This window comes from Lolium rigidum, chromosome 7 (genome assembly GCF_022539505.1).
Source record: "Lolium rigidum isolate FL_2022 chromosome 7, APGP_CSIRO_Lrig_0.1, whole genome shotgun sequence".
Taxonomy (NCBI): Eukaryota; Viridiplantae; Streptophyta; class Magnoliopsida; order Poales; family Poaceae; genus Lolium; species Lolium rigidum.
Genome location: NC_061514.1, coordinates 340,864,283 through 340,883,419, shown reverse-complemented (window position 1 = coordinate 340,883,419; position 19,137 = coordinate 340,864,283). Strand labels below are relative to the sequence as shown.

The window sequence follows — 19,137 nt, the reverse complement described above, 5'->3', positions numbered from 1 at the left end:
GGATCTTGTGAGCTGCCTATCATGATCAAGATCATCTATATGTAATTCTATATGTTGCGTTTGTTGGGATCCGATGAATAGAGAATACTTGTTATGTTGATTATCAAAGTTATGCTTATGTGTTGTTTATGATCTTGCATGCTCTCCGTTATTAGTAGATGCTCCGGCCAAGTAGATGCTTTTAACTCCAAGAGGGAGTACTTATGCTCGATAGTGGGTTCATGCCTCGCATTGACACCGGGACAATGGATGTAAAGTTCTAAGGTTGTGTTGTGCCGTTGCCACTAGGGATAAAACATTGATGCTATGTCTAAGGATGTAGTTGTTGATTACATTACGCACCATACTTAATGCAATTGTCTCGTTGCTTTGCAACTTAATACCGGAGGGGGTTCTGGATGATAACCTCGAAGGTGGACTTTTTAGGCATAGATGCAGCTTGGATGGCGGTCTATGTACTTTGTCGTAATGCCCAATTAAATCTCACTATACTCATCATGATATGTATGTGCATTGTCATGCTCTCTTTATTTGTCAATTGCCCAACCGTAATTTGTTCACCCAACATGTCGTTTGCCTTATGGGAGAGACACCTCTAGTGAACCGTGGACCCCGGTCCAATTCTCTTTACCGAAATACAATCTACCGCAATACTTGTTTCTACCGTTTTCTCGCAAACAATCATCTTCCACACAATACGGTTAATCCTTTGTTACAAGCAAGCCGGTGAGATTGACAACCTCACCGTTTCGTTGGGGCAAAGTAGCTTGGTTGTGTTGTGCAGGTTCCACGTTGGCGCCGAATCTCCGGTGTTGCGCCGCACTACATCCCGCCGCCATCAACCTTCAACGTGCTTCTTGGCTCCTCCTCGGTTCGATAAACCTTGGTTTCTTTCTGAGGGAAAACTTGCTGCTGTGCGCATCATACCTTCCTCTTGGGGTTGCCCAACGAACGTGTGAAATACACGCCATCAATGTGTTGTTGCCACTAGGGATAAAACATCAATACTTTGTCTAATGATATTTGTGTTGATTACATTACGCATCATACTTAATGCAATTGTCTGTTGTTTGCAACTTAATACTGGAAGGTGCGATGCTAACCCGAAGGTGGACTTTTAGGCATAGATGCAGCTGGATGGCGGTCTATGTACTTTGTCGTAATGCCCAATTAAATCTCACTATACTTATCATGACATGTATGTGCATTGTTATGCCCTCTCTATTTGTCAATTGCCCGACCGTAATTTGTTCACCCAACATGCTTTTATCTTATGGGAGAGACACCTCTAGTGAACTCGTGGACCCCGGTCCATTCTTTTATACTCGAAATACAAATCTACCGCAATACTTGTTTTTACTGTTTTCTTCGCAAACAATCATCTTCCACACAATACGGTTAATCCTTTGTTACAATAAGCCTGGTGAGATTGACAACCTCACCGTTTCGTTGGGGCAAAGTACTTTGGTTGTGTTGTGCATGTTCCACGTTGGCGCCGAATCTCCGGTGTTGCGCCGCACTACATCCCGCCGCCATCAACCTTCAACGTGCTTCTTGGCTCCTCCCGGTTCGATAAACCTTGGTTTCTTTCTCGAGGGAAAACTTGCTGCCGTGCGCATCATACCTTCCTCTGGGGTCATGTTTACTCGCTGCCATATTTTATTCAGATTGCTATTACCACTCATACTCATCCATATTACTTGCATCTCACTATCTCTTCGCCGAACTAGTGCACCTATTAGGTGTGTTGGGGACACAAGAGACTTCTTGCTTTGTGGTTGCAGGGGTTGCATGAGAGGGATATCTTTGACCTCTTCCTCCCTGAGTTCGATAAACCTTGGGTGATCCACTTAAGGGAAACTTGCTGCTGTTCTACAAACCTCTGCTCTTGGAGGCCCAACACTGTCTACAAGAATAGAAGCACCCGTAGACATTAGCGACATCTCGTCCTTTTAGGGAACATTCCTAGTAATCGGGTTGTCAAAGCAATTAATCGGGTTAAAGGATTAACAAGCGATTAGAGGTAATCGACTTGGTCAGACCCTAGTAGTGATTAATTGGCCTATTAATTGCTGATGTGGCCTAGTTTTTGAACAGTGATTCGACCCATTTGACAGACATGATGAGGAGGATGGGTTTTGATGAGAGGTGGATTATTTAGATGATGGCTTGTGTCAAGTCAGTCAGATATCAGGTTCTATTCAATTCTGAATAGACCGAGATGTTTGTCCCTTCTAGAGGTGTCCGTCAGGGAGATCCTCTTTCTCCTTATTTGTTTCTGTTATGTGCTTAAGGTCTTTCTAGTCTGTTGTTGTACACAGAGGAAGTTGGTGGCATTGATGGGATACGGTTGTGCAGGAATGCACGGTTAGTTTCACACCTTTTATTTGCTGATGATTCCCTGATTCTCATGAGAGAGGATGTGACTAATGCAACTTCTCTACAGCAAGTTCTAGATACCTATTGTGCTAATTCAGGACAATTGGTGAGTTTGGCAAAATCTAGCATTTTCTTTTCTCTTAATACCCATGCCATCTTAAGATCAGAGATTTGTGAGGTGTTACACATTGATACAAAAGCTTTATCTGGCAAGTATTTGGGACTCCCTGTCTTGGTGGGAGCTGAGAGAAGCGACTGTTTCAAATATTATATAGAAAGATCTATTCATCGGATTAATGGATGGTAGGAAAAAAATTGTCAATTAAAGGAAAGGAAATTTTCTTAAAGGCTATAGCTCAAGCAATCCCGGTTTATGCAATGTATGTGTTCCTTATTCCCAAGGGTGTCTGTAAGAGTATGATGGATACAATTGCAAAGTTCTGGTGGGGGGATGATGCAAATAGCAACAAAATGCACTGGTTTGCTTGGTGAAAATTATGCTTCCCAAAAAATGAAGGCGGAATGGGGTTCAGAGACTTCCCGTCCTTCAACCTTGCTATGTTGGCTAAACGGGTGTGGAGGCTAATTAATGAACCCAACTCTATATGTGCTCAAGTCCTTCGGGTTAAATATTACCCTCAAGGGGTTATTCTTAAGGCGGGACTGAAAGTTGGATCCTCGTTCACTTGGCAAAGTATTGTGGCTAGTTTAGCAACTTTTAAAAGAGGATATATTTGGCGAGTGGGGGACGGTGAGAGTATCAACATTTGGACTGATCCCTGGATCCAATCTAGTCCAAATAGAATGGTGACCTCAACAAGGGGAGCTTACCTTACTGACTAAAGTTTCTCAGCTGATTAACCCGCTTTCTGAAAAGTGGGATGACGCTCTCTTATGTTCAATTTTTAATCCAGTGGATGTTGGACGCATACTGCAAATTCCCTTAAGTCCACAAGGCTTCTCAGATTTCATTGGTTGGGCACTACGAAACAAGAGTTCTATACTGTCAGATCGGTGTATCATTCCCAATGAAAATCTTAGTTTCGTGGAGTAGCTTCTGGATTGTCTTTGCCAGGAACGTCGGCCATGAACCCTGTCTGGCGAATTTTATGGAAATTACAGATTCCCGGGAAGGTTTAAAAAATTATATGGAGAGCTTTGCATGGTATTCTTCCTCTTAAGAGCATTTCGGCAAACAGACATGTTGGTACTAGTGGCGAATGTCTCGTATGTCATTCTGAGCCAGAGGATGTCCTACATCTTGTTTTCAAATGTCAAGCTGCGAGGGAGATTTGGCAAAGCCTAGGGCTGGACCGAATAATTGATGAGGCAATATCCGTGGACAGACTAGGCTCCGCCATCCTAGAGCATCTCATTCGAGCATCCAATAACATTGTTCCAGGAGTAACTATGGTTAAGCTCAAGGAGACAATCATGGTGACAGCTTGGTACTTGTGGTAGATCCTAAGGAGACGTACGCACAATGAGGCGGTTCCACCTATGTATATGTGTAAGCTGTCAATTCTTTCAATTACTAGCCATGCGGGTAACCGGCAATCAAGTCCAGGCCACGGTGGTGATGCCATTTGGTCGAAACCCCAAGATCTTACGATGAAGCTTAATATTGATGCATCATTTCATGTGGAAGAAGGAGCAGGAGCGATATGTGCGGTCATTCGTGACTATGAAGGAAGATTTGTAGCAGCAAAAACTATATTGTTATCACATGTGGCGTCAACTTCAATGGGGGAGGCGGTGGCCATGCGTGAGGGCTTATGTCTTGCAGAATCTTTAGGATGTTCCCGACTAATTGCAGAATCGGACTCTTTGGAGACAATCCAAGCCTGCTCGGGAGAACAACGCTGGTGGAATGAATGTTCAGCTATCTTCGCAGATTGTGTTGACAAAGTGATCTTCATCGGTGAAGTTTCTTTCAAGTTTTGCCCACGAGAAGCAAATAAAGTGGCTCATGAGCTAGCTCGTCATAGTTTTAATAGTAAAACCTCTTGTTCTTGGGACGATGATCCCCCTAGGTTCCTCTTAGACAGCTGAAATGATGTAACCAAACTATAATTTTGTGGCGGCAAGTTTCAGACGCGCTCCTTTCCTTATCAGGATATCTAACAGGACTAAAAAAAAATTAATGAGGCGGCTTACTAGCTTAATATATGATGATTTTTTTTAAAAAAAGCTCCTTTCGCCAAAGTTGATCTTCAGCTAGTGGTAGCCTCGGTGTATAGATTTGGCCATTTTTCATTTCTGGTGGAGCGTGCTGGCACGCCCTGGCCCGTTTATACATGGGCTGCAATGCTGTGCCTGGCCCGTTTAGGCGCGAACCGGGCCGTTCCGTGAAATGAAACGAAACGTTCCGTGCTTCACGCTGTCAGAAAAAAATAAACTTTTCCCTCTGAACTGAGAACACGCGCGGTGACGAAAGCTTCTGCTTCGATGCTCTGCTCCGCCGTGAGGCACGGGCTCAAACCGAGGCCACGGTTCCCACCTCCTCCATCGCCTCCACCGCCGGCTCCCGCTCCGGCTTCCCCTTCCACCACCACTCACCGCACCTCCCACACACACGCCTCCCCCATCTCCCACTCATCTCTCCTCCTCCAGCTACGCTCGGCCCCCGCCCTCGCCGAGGCCCGGCGGCTGCACGCCGCTCTTCTCACCGGCGGCCACCGCCACGGCACCATCCTCCTCGCGCAGCTGGTCCACGTCTACTCTAGTCTCGGGGAAACCGATCACGCGCTGCGGGTGCTCGGCGGAATGCCCACGCGGAACTCCTTCGCGTGGAACGCCGCGATCAGGGGCCTCGTCGACGCCGGCCGGCACTCCGACGCGCTCGACACCTACTGGGCGATGGTCCGCGACGGCTCGGTCGCCGCGGACGGGTTCACCTACCCGCCCGTCATCAAGGCATGCGCTGCGCTCGGGGCGGTTGAGCAGGGCAGGTTGATACGAGAGCATGTGGAAGCAGCCATCGCCCGTGGCCACGCGGAGCCCAACGTGTTTGTGCAGTGCGCGCTCGTGGACATGTTCGCCAAGTGCGGGTGCTTGGGTGAGGCCAGGGGCGTGTTCGACACCATGCCGATCAAGGATCTGCCCGCGTGGACTGCGATGATCGGAGGGGCCGTGCACTCCGGGGAGTGGCTTGACGCCATGAATCTGTTCAATCGGATGAGATCAGAAGGTTTCTGTGCTGATTCGGTGATCGTCACCACCGTCATCCCAGCATGTGGTAGGGCGAAAGAGCTACTTACTGGAACCGCGTTGCATGGATGCGCAGTGAGATGTGGAGTTGCTGACGTTACATGTGTTTGCAATGCGCTGGTTGATATGTACTGCAAGTGCGGTTGCCTGGAGACGGCTGACTATCTGTTCCGTTCTATCCGTTTCAAGGACGTCGTCTCCTGGAGCACCTTAATCGCGGGGTACTCGCAGAATGGAATGTACCATCTCAGTGTCAGCTTGTTCGCTGAAATGGTGAGTGCTGCAGGGTTAAAACCAAATTCCAACACCATGGCGAGTATACTTCCTAGCCTTTCCGAGCTGAAGCTACTCGGCCATGGAAAAGAGGTTCATGGCTTCTCCTTAAGACATGGACTTGACCAGAGCAAGTTTCTTGGGAGCGCGTTTATAGACTTCTACAGCAGGCAAGGGTTCGTAAGGAAGGCAGAGACTGTATTTGATCTCATGCCAAAGACAGATGTGGTCATATGGAACTCTATGGTTGCTGGATATGCCGTGAATGGGGAGACTGATTCTGCACTGTGTGCATTTAGGGCGCTGCAGAAAGCGGGACTTAAACCTGATCATGTCACTGTTATTTCAGTTCTTCCGTTGTGCAATCACCATTCCAGGCTAATCCAAGGGAAGGAACTACACGGGTATGTTGTAAGGCATTGCATGAGTTCAGTTTGCTCTGTTGGTAACGCGCTTATAGATATGTACTGCAAATGTTGTTGCCTACAAAATGGCAAGGAGATTTTTCAACTGATGATGGACCGAGATACTGCTACATACAACACACTGATTTCTTCGCTCGGAAAGCATGGCCATGAAGATGAAGCAATAGTGTTATTTGATGTAATGAGGAGAGATGGAATTGTGCCCGATAAAGTGACTTTTGTGGCTCTCTTGTCTTCTTGTAGCCATGCAGGCCTTATTGACAAGGGCTTGTACTTCTATGATTCCATGTTACAAGACTACAATATTTCCCCAGATAAGGAGCATTACTCATGCGTTGTTGATCTTTACAGCAGAGCTGGGAAACTTGACGATGCCTGGAAATTCATTTCTAGTTTGCAAGAAGGGGCAGAAGTAGATGTTCTTGGATGCCTCTTGGGGGCTTGCAGAGTGCATAACAGAACGGATATTGCTGAGCTAGTTTCAAAAAGAATATTTGAAAAGAACCCCAGTGATCCTGGTTATCATATTCTGCTGTCCAATATATATGCTGACGCCGGAATGTGGTCTGATGTGGCGAGGATCAGAACTATGATAGAAGAGAGGAGCTTGAAGAATAAATCAGGAAATACTTTGATTTAAGTTGATCAGAACATAAGTTATGGATCTTATATATTGATCAGTGTTTTGCTAAAACAAGAGAACTGTTGAACAAAAACCATTCGTGTTTCATGGAGAAAAACAACTGAAATGGCCCTTAAAAAAATGTCAGGGTGTCATTTATACTTCCAAGATTCAGAATTTGAGGAAACACCTTATGGTTACTTTGTAGCATATGATGGATATAGAAGGGAAGTTTAAAACTGCAGAAGTGCGCAAAAAATGTCTGTCCTGGAGGAGGGTTGTCAGAGAATATCTACTGTCTTAAGCACGCTGTTGGAAGATTTTTTTTCCCCGTAGGAAACAATTCCATATCTGTAGATATAGGTGAGTAAAAGGTGAACTGGATTTTATTTACTCTATTTATTTTGGAGTTATGTGTTGAGTGGTTCACAATTTTGCTTGTTTTTCTACCTGCAGCCTTATGCTCCCTTTGCACCAGCTATCTAGCAATAAATAATGTAGAGAGGCTGTGCTGATTTCTCAAAGGTCAGAACTTCACATTCATTCACTGTGACTACCATCAGTTCTATATAGTTCTTAATGTTGAATGTTTTCATTTTGTAGGCCATTTTATATGTGAACTATTTTTCTGGATTGCTTGGTACCCCTCATTTTTATATGGGAATTATTTTTCTGGATTGCTTGGTACCCCTCATTGCTCCATTTGCAACTTAATATGTTCTAGTGCAGATTTTCTTTGCTTAACAGGATTGTTTTTATGAAACACCAAGCAGTATATTACAGTGGTGTACAGCTGATGGCATGATAAATCACCCAGCGCAGTCAGACTTCCTGCTTTTCTACTTGGGTTGCAGGTAATCTCAGTTTGCAGTCTACTAGTCTGGAGTTCTTTTATACAACACCCAAAGTAATAGTATTATTATTTCTTAATAGTGTCTGAAGAAACAGCATTAAGACTTGTGCCTATTGTCGGGATCAAGGAATATCCTCTGTTTTGTGCTTAGCCTTGTTTTGCTTGGACTGGTAGCTTTGTGTTCTTTAGCTGTCCACTTACGTGCTTGTATCTCTAGCTGGTATCCCCAGTCTTCTTTTTTTCTTTCATTGAGTTTCTGGTTCGTCTTGTAATCCTGGCCGGTTGTTGGCTTCGTTAATTCAAAGCCGGGCTCATTTCGAGCCTTCCATCTAAAAAGAAACAGCATTAACCTAGTGCAAGTTCAACCTCTAGATGTTGATGTTTGCAAATGAAATATGGAGTTATACATTTTGGACTCCGAATCAAAAGCAAAAGCCTTTCCAATAACTCTTTGAATTCACAATTATCCTTTGAAATATCGATTGCCATGATTCTGAATCTTTTTCACCACACAAGCAACATGTAGACCACACTGCTACTTCAATCTCCACAATGGGTTCAGCATATTACAGTGCATGCTCCTACTTAAATCTCTTCACCTGTTGCTATCATATACTAAAACGACGATGTTTCCATCAAATAGTGCTAAAGCAGAAAGATTCTTAAAGTAGATTATATAAAGCATCCGAAACTCACAGCTGGATAATTGATCGGCAAAGTTGTTATGCCTATACAGAGTGAGCTCACTGCATGTCTATGTCAGACAGTGGATGCCCTACCTATCCTGCTGATTGTTGCTGATGTCTGAAGTTTGTGCAAACAGCAAGAACATGGTCTACATTATTACAGCTTTTGTTGTGTCCATGCAGTTTCCTAGAACCGGTGGGACAAGAGGCTGCTAACTTGCCGACTTTGCGTATGAGGCGGTGATGCACACAGATGCTTCAAGTATGTCAGGTTTGACATATTTCTTGCTGTTACTTTCTTTTGAAAGCATAAACATGGCTATTTGACTACTTATATTACCATATCACTTCTTTCTGGAGAGTTGTATCACGCCACTGTTCAAGAAGAGTGCTTCGGTGACTTTTCATCTCTTGAAACAACTAGACAACTACTGATGTCTCTTAAGGACTAAAGCGACTGAAACACCGCTTTTCCACGATTGTTGTTTTGCCGCCCATGGTGTCCTAATTTAGTTCCTTACTATTGTGTAAGATAGACAGATTGACTTGCAAGATCCAAGAAAGGAAACGGGAATGGTTATCCTATCCAGGTCACATCTACTGACCAACTCTGGAAGTTGTAGTGGCCGGTATGATTCGGGCCACCTGCCTTCTTGCAATGGTAACCATCTTTCCTCCACAGAAATCTGAAATTCAGAGTCTATGTACGCGATCCAAATTAACTATGAGGAACTACTATTTTTATCCACTCAGATCGCAATTACATGTTACTACGCTTAGCCAGCTAACTCACAGCACCGCTATCTGCAGATATACTGGGCTGAGCAATGAAAGCCAACACACTACATGTTCTAGAGTCTTGCTCTGCACATTACCCTACCCTAAGCTTCACAAAAACAAACAGCTGGTTACTAGACTGATTATCATTGCTTAAGCTCAAGCCCTTGCCCGTAAACAGAAAACTGGGAGATTCTTGAACGGCACGCCGATCCATGTGTACAACTGATGGCATTGATAAAACACCCAAGGCAGACTTCTTGCTTTTCTACTTGGGTTGCAGGTAATCTCAGTTTGCAGTCTATACTAGTCTGAAGTTCTTTTATATAACACCCAAAGTAATATTATTTCTTAATAGTGTCTGAAGAAACAGCATTAACCCAGTGCAAGTTCAACCTCCAGATACTGATGTTTGCACAGGAAATGCGGAGTTATACATTTTGGATTCTACGGTTGAAACCTGAAGACTTTCAATAACTGTTTGAATTCCCAATTATCCTTTGAAATATCAATTAATATGATTCTGAATCTTTTTCATCACACACGCAACATCTAGACCACACTGCTACTTAAATCTCCACAAAGGGTTCAGCTTACTACAGTGCATGCTCCTACTCAAATCTCTTCACCTATTGCTATCATATACTACAACTACAACGACGATGTTTCCATCAGATAGTGCCAAAAGCAAAAAGATTTTTTAAGTGGATTATGTAAAGCATCCGGAATTCGCTGCTGGATAATTGCCCAGTGGAGTTGTTATGCCTGAGGGCATCTCCAACGCTATGACCCAAACCGGACGCGTTGGCAATTTTGGTCAATTTTTAGACAAAAGTCAATGACAACAAAAAAAAGAAAACAAAAACAAACAAAAAAACAAATTAAATTTAAACTAAAGTTCATTTAAACTTAGCCCTATTTTGGGCAATTTTTAGACAAAAGAAAGCCCTATATGGGCTTTAAACTAAAAAGGGGGGGGACCCTAGTCTAGGGTTTGGGACGCGGTGGCCGCCAGCGCGCCACCCTACTCCCAGTAGTACTCGCCGTCGTCGCCGTCGATGAGGATGACACCCCCCAGCGGCGACGCTCTGTTCTGGCTGGACACACCGGGGACTCCGGCCAGGGCGACCACTGCGCTCTTTCCCAAGCGGAGTGCGGGTCCGGAGGACTCGCCGGCCTGCGCAGGTGTGCCAGCCGCGCCGCCTCGTTCTGTCGCTGCTCCGCCGCAGCGGCCTGCAGCTCCGCCTCGTGCCGGAGCGCGGCTAGGCGCTCCTCCCCCTCCTGGAGCGCGTCCTGGCGCGTGGCCTCCTCCTGCCGGCGCGCCATGGCGAGAAACGCCCACGCGTCGGCGTCCTCCTTGACCTTTTTGGCCGCCTCCTCCAGTGCGGAGGCACGTAGCACCTCGGCGAGGTGCGGCCATTCGGCCAGCTCCTCGAGGTCGTCGACCTCGCGAGACGCCGCCAGCTCGGCTTGCAGCTTGGGGTTGTCGTCCTCCTCGGGCTGGGCCTATGGCGCTGGCGCGGCCCGCGGCGGAGTAGCCGCAGGCTCGTCGATCTAGAGGCCGCCGGGGCGGCGGCCAGCCCTCCTACCCGGCATGCGCGGCTGCGCGCGAGGCCTCGCCGTTGCCAAGGTGAAGCAGGTGCGCCGGCGTGCATCGTGCTCCACCTCGAACCACAAGTCCCAGTAGGGACTCGTGTCGCTCTAGGCGGGGTCCTCCAGGAGGTCCGCCGGCAGCTACGCGCGCCGCCTATGGATCTCCGCTAGGCATGCGCGGTCGATGGCCAGGATCGGCGGCACCGGAACCCGATCTGGGCTCAGGTGCCATCCGTGGGGGGACGTGGGAGGTGCACGTCGCCCCACGACATTGGGGCGCCGGCCTCCCAGAAGATCTGCGCCACCACGATGGTGACGTAGATCCGGTCGCGCATCGGCGCCGGTGGCCCCATGTTGAAAGCCGCCGGCGCGGCTCGCCAGCTGCTGCCGGCCTCGTGGTCGTTCACCGATGGCTCGAACTCGCGCTTCGGGGCCATGGCAGCACGGAAGCTCCAGCGAGCGTGCGGGCGGAGTGGAGTGGGGAGTGGGGAATGGATAGACAGTCCCCCTCCCAGTCCACATTTAATAGGCCTGTCCGCTGACAGGTGGGCCAGCGAGGTGAGCAGGCGGACGCGCGAGGACGCCGCGTGCCATCTGCGGCCACGCAAACCTGGCCCAGATTTGGGCCGTGTTTGGTCGTCCCGTGAGCCGGGTTTGGGTCGTCCCGGACACCACGGCCATCCGCATTTGGAATGTGTCGCTGCGTTGAGCCGCGTTTTTGTCCGCCGCGACCCATCGGTACTCGCGCGGGCGCCGGGATGGGTAGCCGCGTGGGAGATGGCATGAATGAGCTCACTGCATGTCTATGTCAGACAGTGGATGCCTACCTATCCTGCTGATTGTTGCTGCTGTCTTAAGTATGTGCAAAGGGCAATAACATGGTCTACATTATTACAGCTTTTGTCGTGTCCACGCAGTTTCGTACAACCGGGTGGGACAAGAGGCAACTAACTTGCTGACCTGAATCAACTAGTAATGTCTCTAAGGAGTAAGCAGACTGAAGCACTTTGCTTTTCCAAGATTGTTGTTTTGCCGCCCACGGTGTCCTAATTTAGTTTCTTATGGTGTAAGGTCGACAGATTGACTTGCAAGATCCAAGAGAGCAAATTGCCATCGTTTTCCTATCCAGGTCACATCTACACACCAACTCTGGAAGTTGTAGTGGCCGGTATGATTCGGGACACCTGCCTTCCGGCAATGGTAACTATCTTCCTCCACAGAAATCTGAAATTCATAGTTTCTACATACGCAATCCAAATTAACTAGAGGGACTACTATTTTTATCCACTCAGATCGCAATCACATGTGGCTATGCTTAGCCAGCTAACCCACAGCACCGCCATCTGCAGATATACCGGGGCGGGCAAGGAAAGCCAACACGACACATGTTCTGGAGTCTTGGTCTGCACATTTCGCTGCCCAAAGCTTCACAAAAAATAAACAGCTAGTTACTAGGCTGATTAGCGTTGTTAAAGCTCAAGCCCTCACCATTGGCTGCCAGAAACAGAAAACTGGCAGATTCTTGAATGGCGCATCCATCCATGTGGGCGGATAAGGACGTGCTCCTGAGAATGAGGTACACCGACCCACGCCCCTCTCTTCACGCCGCAGCCCATGCTCATGAATTGCTTTGATGTCCTGTTTCACCGGCCATGGGGGGAGGTGCTGCTGCAGGAGACAGGCTTGGACGTATGCTTGATCTGATGATTCATTGGCTCATGATGTGTGTAGGCTCGCTGCTGCTTCTGCTGCACAGTGGCGTTGTGGAGCTCAGTTTCCTCAGTAGGGGTCTGCTCCCCATTCAATTCATGGGCAATGGCTTGGCTTGGTGTGCAGCAGGATAACCATATGCCCCGAGACCACTATGATGTTCAATTATCATGCAAGATTTTGCATTATGAATGCTAGTACTAGCTCCATTATATGTCGTGTTTGATTTGATCCAACACTGCCTAACAACTGATAAGACGGGCTAGTGGTTTAGTAATGGTCTATGTTGTAGTGTTTTTTTTTAGGGTTCTGTGTAGCTTATTTTCCATTGTGCATATGCCTCTTCTGTTTAAATATTGCTATCTTTTACCTAAATGTAAGTCTTTTTAGAAAGCTAAACTAGCTAACACTTCTGTTTAAATGTTGCTATCTATTTTGGAAGGCAGGTAGTAGCTTGTTTATGTTCTGGTCCAGACAATCTGGCTGGGTCGTGACTGAAAATGCACTGCCCAAGCTAAACTAGCTAAGACCTAGCTGTAAACATCAAGTTAAAAATGTCAACCACACCCAAAAATTATTGGATGATTCTGCTAAAAGCAACACCCTCTCAATGCTGCAGGGTGAGACCACTATGATGTTTAGTTATCATGCAAGATTGCATTATGGATGCTATACTAGCTACTCCCTCGGTGCAAAAATAAATGTCTCGACTTTTTCTAAATATGGATGTATCTACAGTAAAGTGTGTCTACATACATCTATATCTAGATAAAACTAAGACAATTATTTTTGGACGGAGATGGTAGCTCACTAGCCAAGACGGGCTTGTAGTTTAGTATTGAATGTCAATTTGCCAACTGCCAACGACCAATGCGTAGCTTATTTTCCTTTTTTTGCATATATCTCTCCTGTTTAAATGTTGCTGTCTAATACATTGTGGTGATATGTTCCGCTGTGGGGGCAACTGATCTAGGTCGTGCTTGAAAATGTACTGCCCAACCTAAACTAGCTAAGACATACCTCTAAATTAAACATCAGGTTAAAATGTCAACTATGCCCAAACTTAAAATTATAGGATGATGATACTGCTAAAAGCAACACAATTTCAGTCCTGCGGGCATCTTATACTTTTGGAGTTCGAGAACATGCAAGGGCATCAATAAATCTCGATCTTCCAGGTATGCATCTTACTACTTTAGTTCTTTCCAGGGTAGCCGTCCAGCATTTCCCTGGATCCACATGAAGATGCTAGGGAATAAACAGCTCTCGGTCATAATGCGAGGTTAGCTCAGCCTACTTGTCATGCATGATTCCCTACCAGAAAGGCGGCAAAGAGGATTATCAGGAAAGACGTCTGAGTCTTAGTCGCTCTCTTTAATCAAGCACACTCTTGCTTGATTGATCAGGGTGATCGAAGAGCATTCTGGAGGAGCATGCCATGGACCCTACTGCAGTACGTGCATGATCAAACTAAACACTACCTAATGTGATGTCACTGGAAAAGATAAGAGATCTCGCGGCATAACCACCCCGGATGCCTGCGCTGTAGCGTGACAGGGAGTTTGGTGTGGCCGGTAGATGTTGCTGTCGTGCCAACTCGCTCTGTTTCCAAAGACGAACGGGTTGAAGGGATGTATACGATTGTTGCCCGTTCTTTTTCTCTGCCTTATGTTTTGGAAAAGTTCCGGCTGCCTAGACTAAGGATTTTCAAAAGAACTTTGTAGGATTTTTCATTCATAAGACGACGTCGGTCAGTATGCCGAGTTACCATTTGGCTGTATTTAAGGCCACTGAGTATTTTAATTTATTATCAGTGACTTACAAATGCCGAATGGAACTGATAGATGAATAGCTACAATTAAGATTAAGTAGTTGAAAAGGTAAACTATCATCCTTGGAAGGAAGATTGGTTCTCATTAAATCTCCGTACTAAGTAACATGATACTTTATTTCCAGCTCCCTAAAGGAGTCTTAGAGCATCTTCATCGGCGCTCCTAATAACGCTCTCAATAGCTCTATTGGGATCCTAGTGAGAGAAAGCGCCCACACCGACGCTCCCTAAAAAGCGTCGACATGTTCTGGAGCCTCATAAAAGCGCCGGCGCGCCCGAAAGGATCCCTATGTGAAGGGCTTCGTTCGGGATCGCCGGCGCCTCTTCAACAACAACTCCACGTCGAATTTCTGAAGTTTGGGGCTTTTTATGGGGCTCGGTGGGGGTACCGGTGTGGGAACAACATCCCAAATAGAGAATGTTGTGTCGGCGCCCTCCATACGGCAGTGTTGGCGCCTATTTGGGGGACACAGGTGGAGATGCTCTTAAAACGTTTGGATTATCTTCGACCAAAGATTCATGTGGCAAGGTCATAGTAAGAAGAAGAAATATCAATTGGCTAAATGGAGTGTGGTTTGCCACCCTAAAGATCAAGTAGGACTTGGGATTCACGATCTTGAGGTTAAGAATAGAGCTCTCCTGGGTAAATAAAATTTCAATCTTCTTACCGAAGATGGGATGTTGCAAACTCTCCTAAAGAGAACATATGTTGGCTCACGGGCGTTGTCTTAGGTTTTGTGGAAATCAGATGACTCACACTTTTGGGCTAGGTCTTATGGCACAAAAAAAGATTTTCTTCTCATATTGTTCATTCTCAACGAGTGATGAGTTGGAATAAGGTTGTGGCTCCATGAATAATATTCTACTTTGTATAATATTGCTCGTCACAAAGGTGATACGATAGTTAGGGTGTTGGAAACCTCACAACAAAATATGGTGTTCGGACCAGAAGTCATTGGACCAAAGCTAGCATATTTGGAATGCTTTGCTTCATCGTCTAGATTCTATCCGATGTTTTTTTTATGAAATCTACATCAGAGTAAAATAAAATCTCCCTAGTCTCTGTCCAAAGCTTTTGACTTGCTGCTGAAATCTGATTGTTGCAAGAATTGGATTTCCACAAGCAACGGCTAGGCACCCGTGGATGTGGATGTGATGCCACTTGGCTAGCTCTCGATCAAGCCTGAAATAATGAAGCGGATGCCAGCGGGGCAACGGCACTTGAATAAAGAGTGGTGAGGCACCACGGGCTCGTCGACACGACGATGCTGACGATGGAACACACACAGGAGACCGTTTGTGCTATCCACGAATTAGCAGTCAAAATGTACTCGTAGCCGGGATAATAGTTAGGCAATAACACTACACTTCTGATAGTTAGGAGCACGGTTGTCTGTTCTGTCGGAGCCTCGTAACCTTCAATGTTAGTAAGCAAGAAAAACCATCAACGGAAACTCTGATGAAGAAGCGCGTTTGTTTGTCCAGGCAGAAAAGCCGGCGCGCAAACCGCAGAAAGATTAAAAATCGGACCGAAGGACTGGGTGGCCGTTGGAGCCCCAACAGCGAAGCACACGCGGGCGCGGCCGGCCGGCAGGTGGAACCTTCGGATCCGATCCCATCCGATCCAACGTCGTGACCCGGAACGCCGTCGGCGCCTCGCCATCGTCGTCGTCTTTATAAAGTGGCCTTGCTCACACTCCTCCTCAGGGCATTAGCATCACACCATCACCACTAGCTAGCGACACATCCCTTTTCTCCTTGCTGTTTCATCTCCTTGGAGAGAGAAGAGAGAGAAGAAGATGTCGGACGAGGGCACGGCGAACTGCATCGACATCATCCTCGCCATCATCCTGCCGCCGCTCGGCGTCTTCTTCAAGTTCGCCTGCGGGGTAATTAGGCGGCTTGGAGCTTGTCCTTGTCTCCAGTCTCTCCTAGCTCTAGACGATGTGGTTACTGATTCTTTGTGCTGCGTTTGCAGATCGAGTTCTGGATCTGCTTGCTGCTCACCTTCTTCGGCTACCTCCCCGGCATCATCTACGCCGTCTGGGTCATCACCAGGTAGAGGGCTCCCCCTCCCTGCCCTCCATCCACAAGGTATGCATGCACTTTCAGGAACTTGGAACTTTCCCCATGATTTTGGTTTCTGGACCAGGTGTCCCTGGGGACATGAGCATCTCTGCTCCGGTTAGGCCTTTGTGTTTGTGGTATTAACAGAAGAGAAGAAAAATCCCACCTTTAACCAAGAAAAAAAAAGCAAGAAAATGGTTTGCAAATCCAACAAAATAGCTCTTCTTTTCTTGTTTGTGCTCCATCTCTCTTCCTGAAAAAAGAGTGGTTTTTTCTTGTTACAACTGCTTGAGGTTGCGGACGAACTAAACTAACCATGCTTGTTCTTGGCAGGTGATGACGATCCTGTTCTGTGCTCTGGTGGTATAATCTGTTCGTTTGAGACGGTTCATGGTGCTGCGTCTGCATGTGTATGTGTTCGTGCTGTAAATCTGTTCTGTGTTTGTGTGCTTAGCTTGCTCCTGTTCTCGCACCTTCTCCACTCCAGTGGCGCCATCATCATCATCATCATCATCATCCAGTCATCCTTGTGTCTCCGTCCCTGTAATTTCGATTAATTAATGGATTAATCAATTGATTGGTGGAGGAATCCCGTTGTTTCCTGCCTCAGCATTAATTCTTGCGCAAATACATGTGTGTGTTGTTTTGTTGAGAATTTCCTGCGGCCAAGGTTGCGAATTTCAAACGGACAGATGTGACAAATGAGTCGTGGATCAGGAAACGGCGTTTGTCACGTTCGCAGTGGGAGTGGGAGCGGAGTCACTCTCTCTATCTACCTTTTCCTAGTCAAATCATCAGGCTCCTACCAATATTTATCTCTCATTCATTGTTTTGTTTTCGTGCGAATACTGATCTCAAGGACAAGTGAAGAGTGACGGGTCCTGACAAAATAACAAGATCAACGTGGCACCTAGTAGTGCCACACTCTACAGTGTGCCCTGGAGGTACACACTTCGAAGGGCACGGAAGAAAATGTGACCTGTGCCCCCTGCGCCGATCAATTGTCAGACACTTGCACGCCCAAATTTAATCCTAACAAAGCCTGACGTAAAAAATCCAAGCCTAGGCCCGGCCTGGTCCGACTATCGGGCCTAAAATTTTGACTCAAACTCAGCCATCACATGAAATACCCATCGAGCCTCTGACCGGGCCTCTTCCTTATTTAACGCATTTCTCGAGCTCAGGCCATACCCGGCCTTCGGGCCTAAATCTGTGGCCCAGGCCCGGCCCACAGGCATGCTTGGGCCCAATTCCAGGAATTCAGGCCAGGCCGGGCTTCTCATGGCCAGGTATGGTGGGAAATAACGTAGACTAGTAACATATGTTATGCTAATAGAGGTAGTAACTTAGATGTGGTTTCATGCATTGTATTATTTATTACGTTGTAGACTCATTTTGCCTTGCAATGTGTGATGTTAGAACATCTTCAGCCGCATCCCAAAGCGTTCCCAAAGGGATTTGGTGCGTGCCATACGAAAAAACGTTCCTAGCCGCATGCCCCCAAGCCTCTTTTTGTCCGGCGCGGCCCGATACGGTGTCCGGCGCCCCGAGCCCGTCCTCGCTACACAGGGGACGCTTCGGGCACGCCGGACAGAACGAAAAGCGAGGCGAAGAGACACGGGCCCGACTCATCAACGGCTCGGAAGCCTAAAACCATATCGCATACCTTTGGTCAAGCCACGTTAACGGTGTTCCAGATTTCCCAGGCAACACAGGGACGCGTCTCGTCGTGCATGGCCGCGTGGCCGTCCACGCCGACGTTTATTGCGTCCAATGACCCGCTGCCACCGCTGTACATTAAGAGCGCCCCTGCGGTTCTTGTTCATCCCAATCTCTCGCCGCTCCAACCTCTACCCAATGTCGTCGTCCTCCCGCAAGATCGTTGCGACGAACGGCTTCAGCCGCGACAGCCTCGCCGTGGCAGAGGCGTGGGCGCTGTACCACGCGGGATATCCCGTCCCGCCGGACATGCACCTGCCAAGCAACGGCAGGTGGAGGATGGCCATCAACAACATAGGTGTCCCACCGCCGCTGTCGCGAGGCACGGATCGCTGGAGGGACTCCATCAGGGCCCGACGGTCTGCCCTCACCGCCGACGAGCAGGCCGATCCGACCTGGGCGGCCACCGGCAACAACGCCTGGTGGGTCGCCTACTTCCAGGCGCAGTACGGCATGGAGATGAATAGCACCACTGGCCTCGTCAACCGACGGAATAGCTGGAACAAGGACGGACGCGTCCTCTTCTGGGGCGTTCCGAGGCGCACCCTGGAGAACATCGTCGACGGCATCCACAATGGCGCTCCAAGGTTGGAGACACCATCGTCGCTGCCACCATCTCCGCCTGCAGCGTGCTGGCAGCCGAGGAGGAGGTACTCGTCTTCTTCCAACTCTTCCTCATCAGGCCGACGCGATCGGCACCGTCCTCGTCGCACCGCGCCGCGCCCTACATCGTCCCCAAGCGCGAGTTGAAGGAGGAGGAGCCGGAGTTCGCGATGCCGCCAGTCATTCCGCGGCATGGCGGTAGCGGCAGCAGGCAGCAGCAAAGGCGCAGCAGCGGCGCCCTCCTCATCCCGAAGCCGGAGGTGAAGGAGGAGCAGGACGACGAGGCAGCCGGGAAGACGACGCTGCTGGCGGAGTACGAGCGGCAGCAGCGTCTCATCATGAGCAGCGACGACCCCGAGGACTGCCCAGGGCTGCGAGCAGCGTGCTTG

The 19,137-nt window shown here is 47.9% G+C and overlaps 1 protein-coding gene across 1 annotated transcript; it reads left to right on the top strand.

Annotated features, from left to right (window-relative positions):
• Positions 1–16,112: 16,112 nt before the first annotated feature.
• On the top strand, positions 16,113–17,054 carry LOC124676076 (hydrophobic protein LTI6A). Its single transcript, XM_047212154.1, has 3 exons — positions 16,113–16,248; positions 16,338–16,453; positions 16,760–17,054. The coding sequence occupies exons 1-2, from the start codon at positions 16,159–16,161 to the stop codon at positions 16,419–16,421; spliced, it is 174 nt and encodes a 57-aa protein (XP_047068110.1). The 5' UTR covers positions 16,113–16,158; the 3' UTR covers positions 16,422–16,453; positions 16,760–17,054.
• Positions 17,055–19,137: the final 2,083 nt, after the last annotated feature.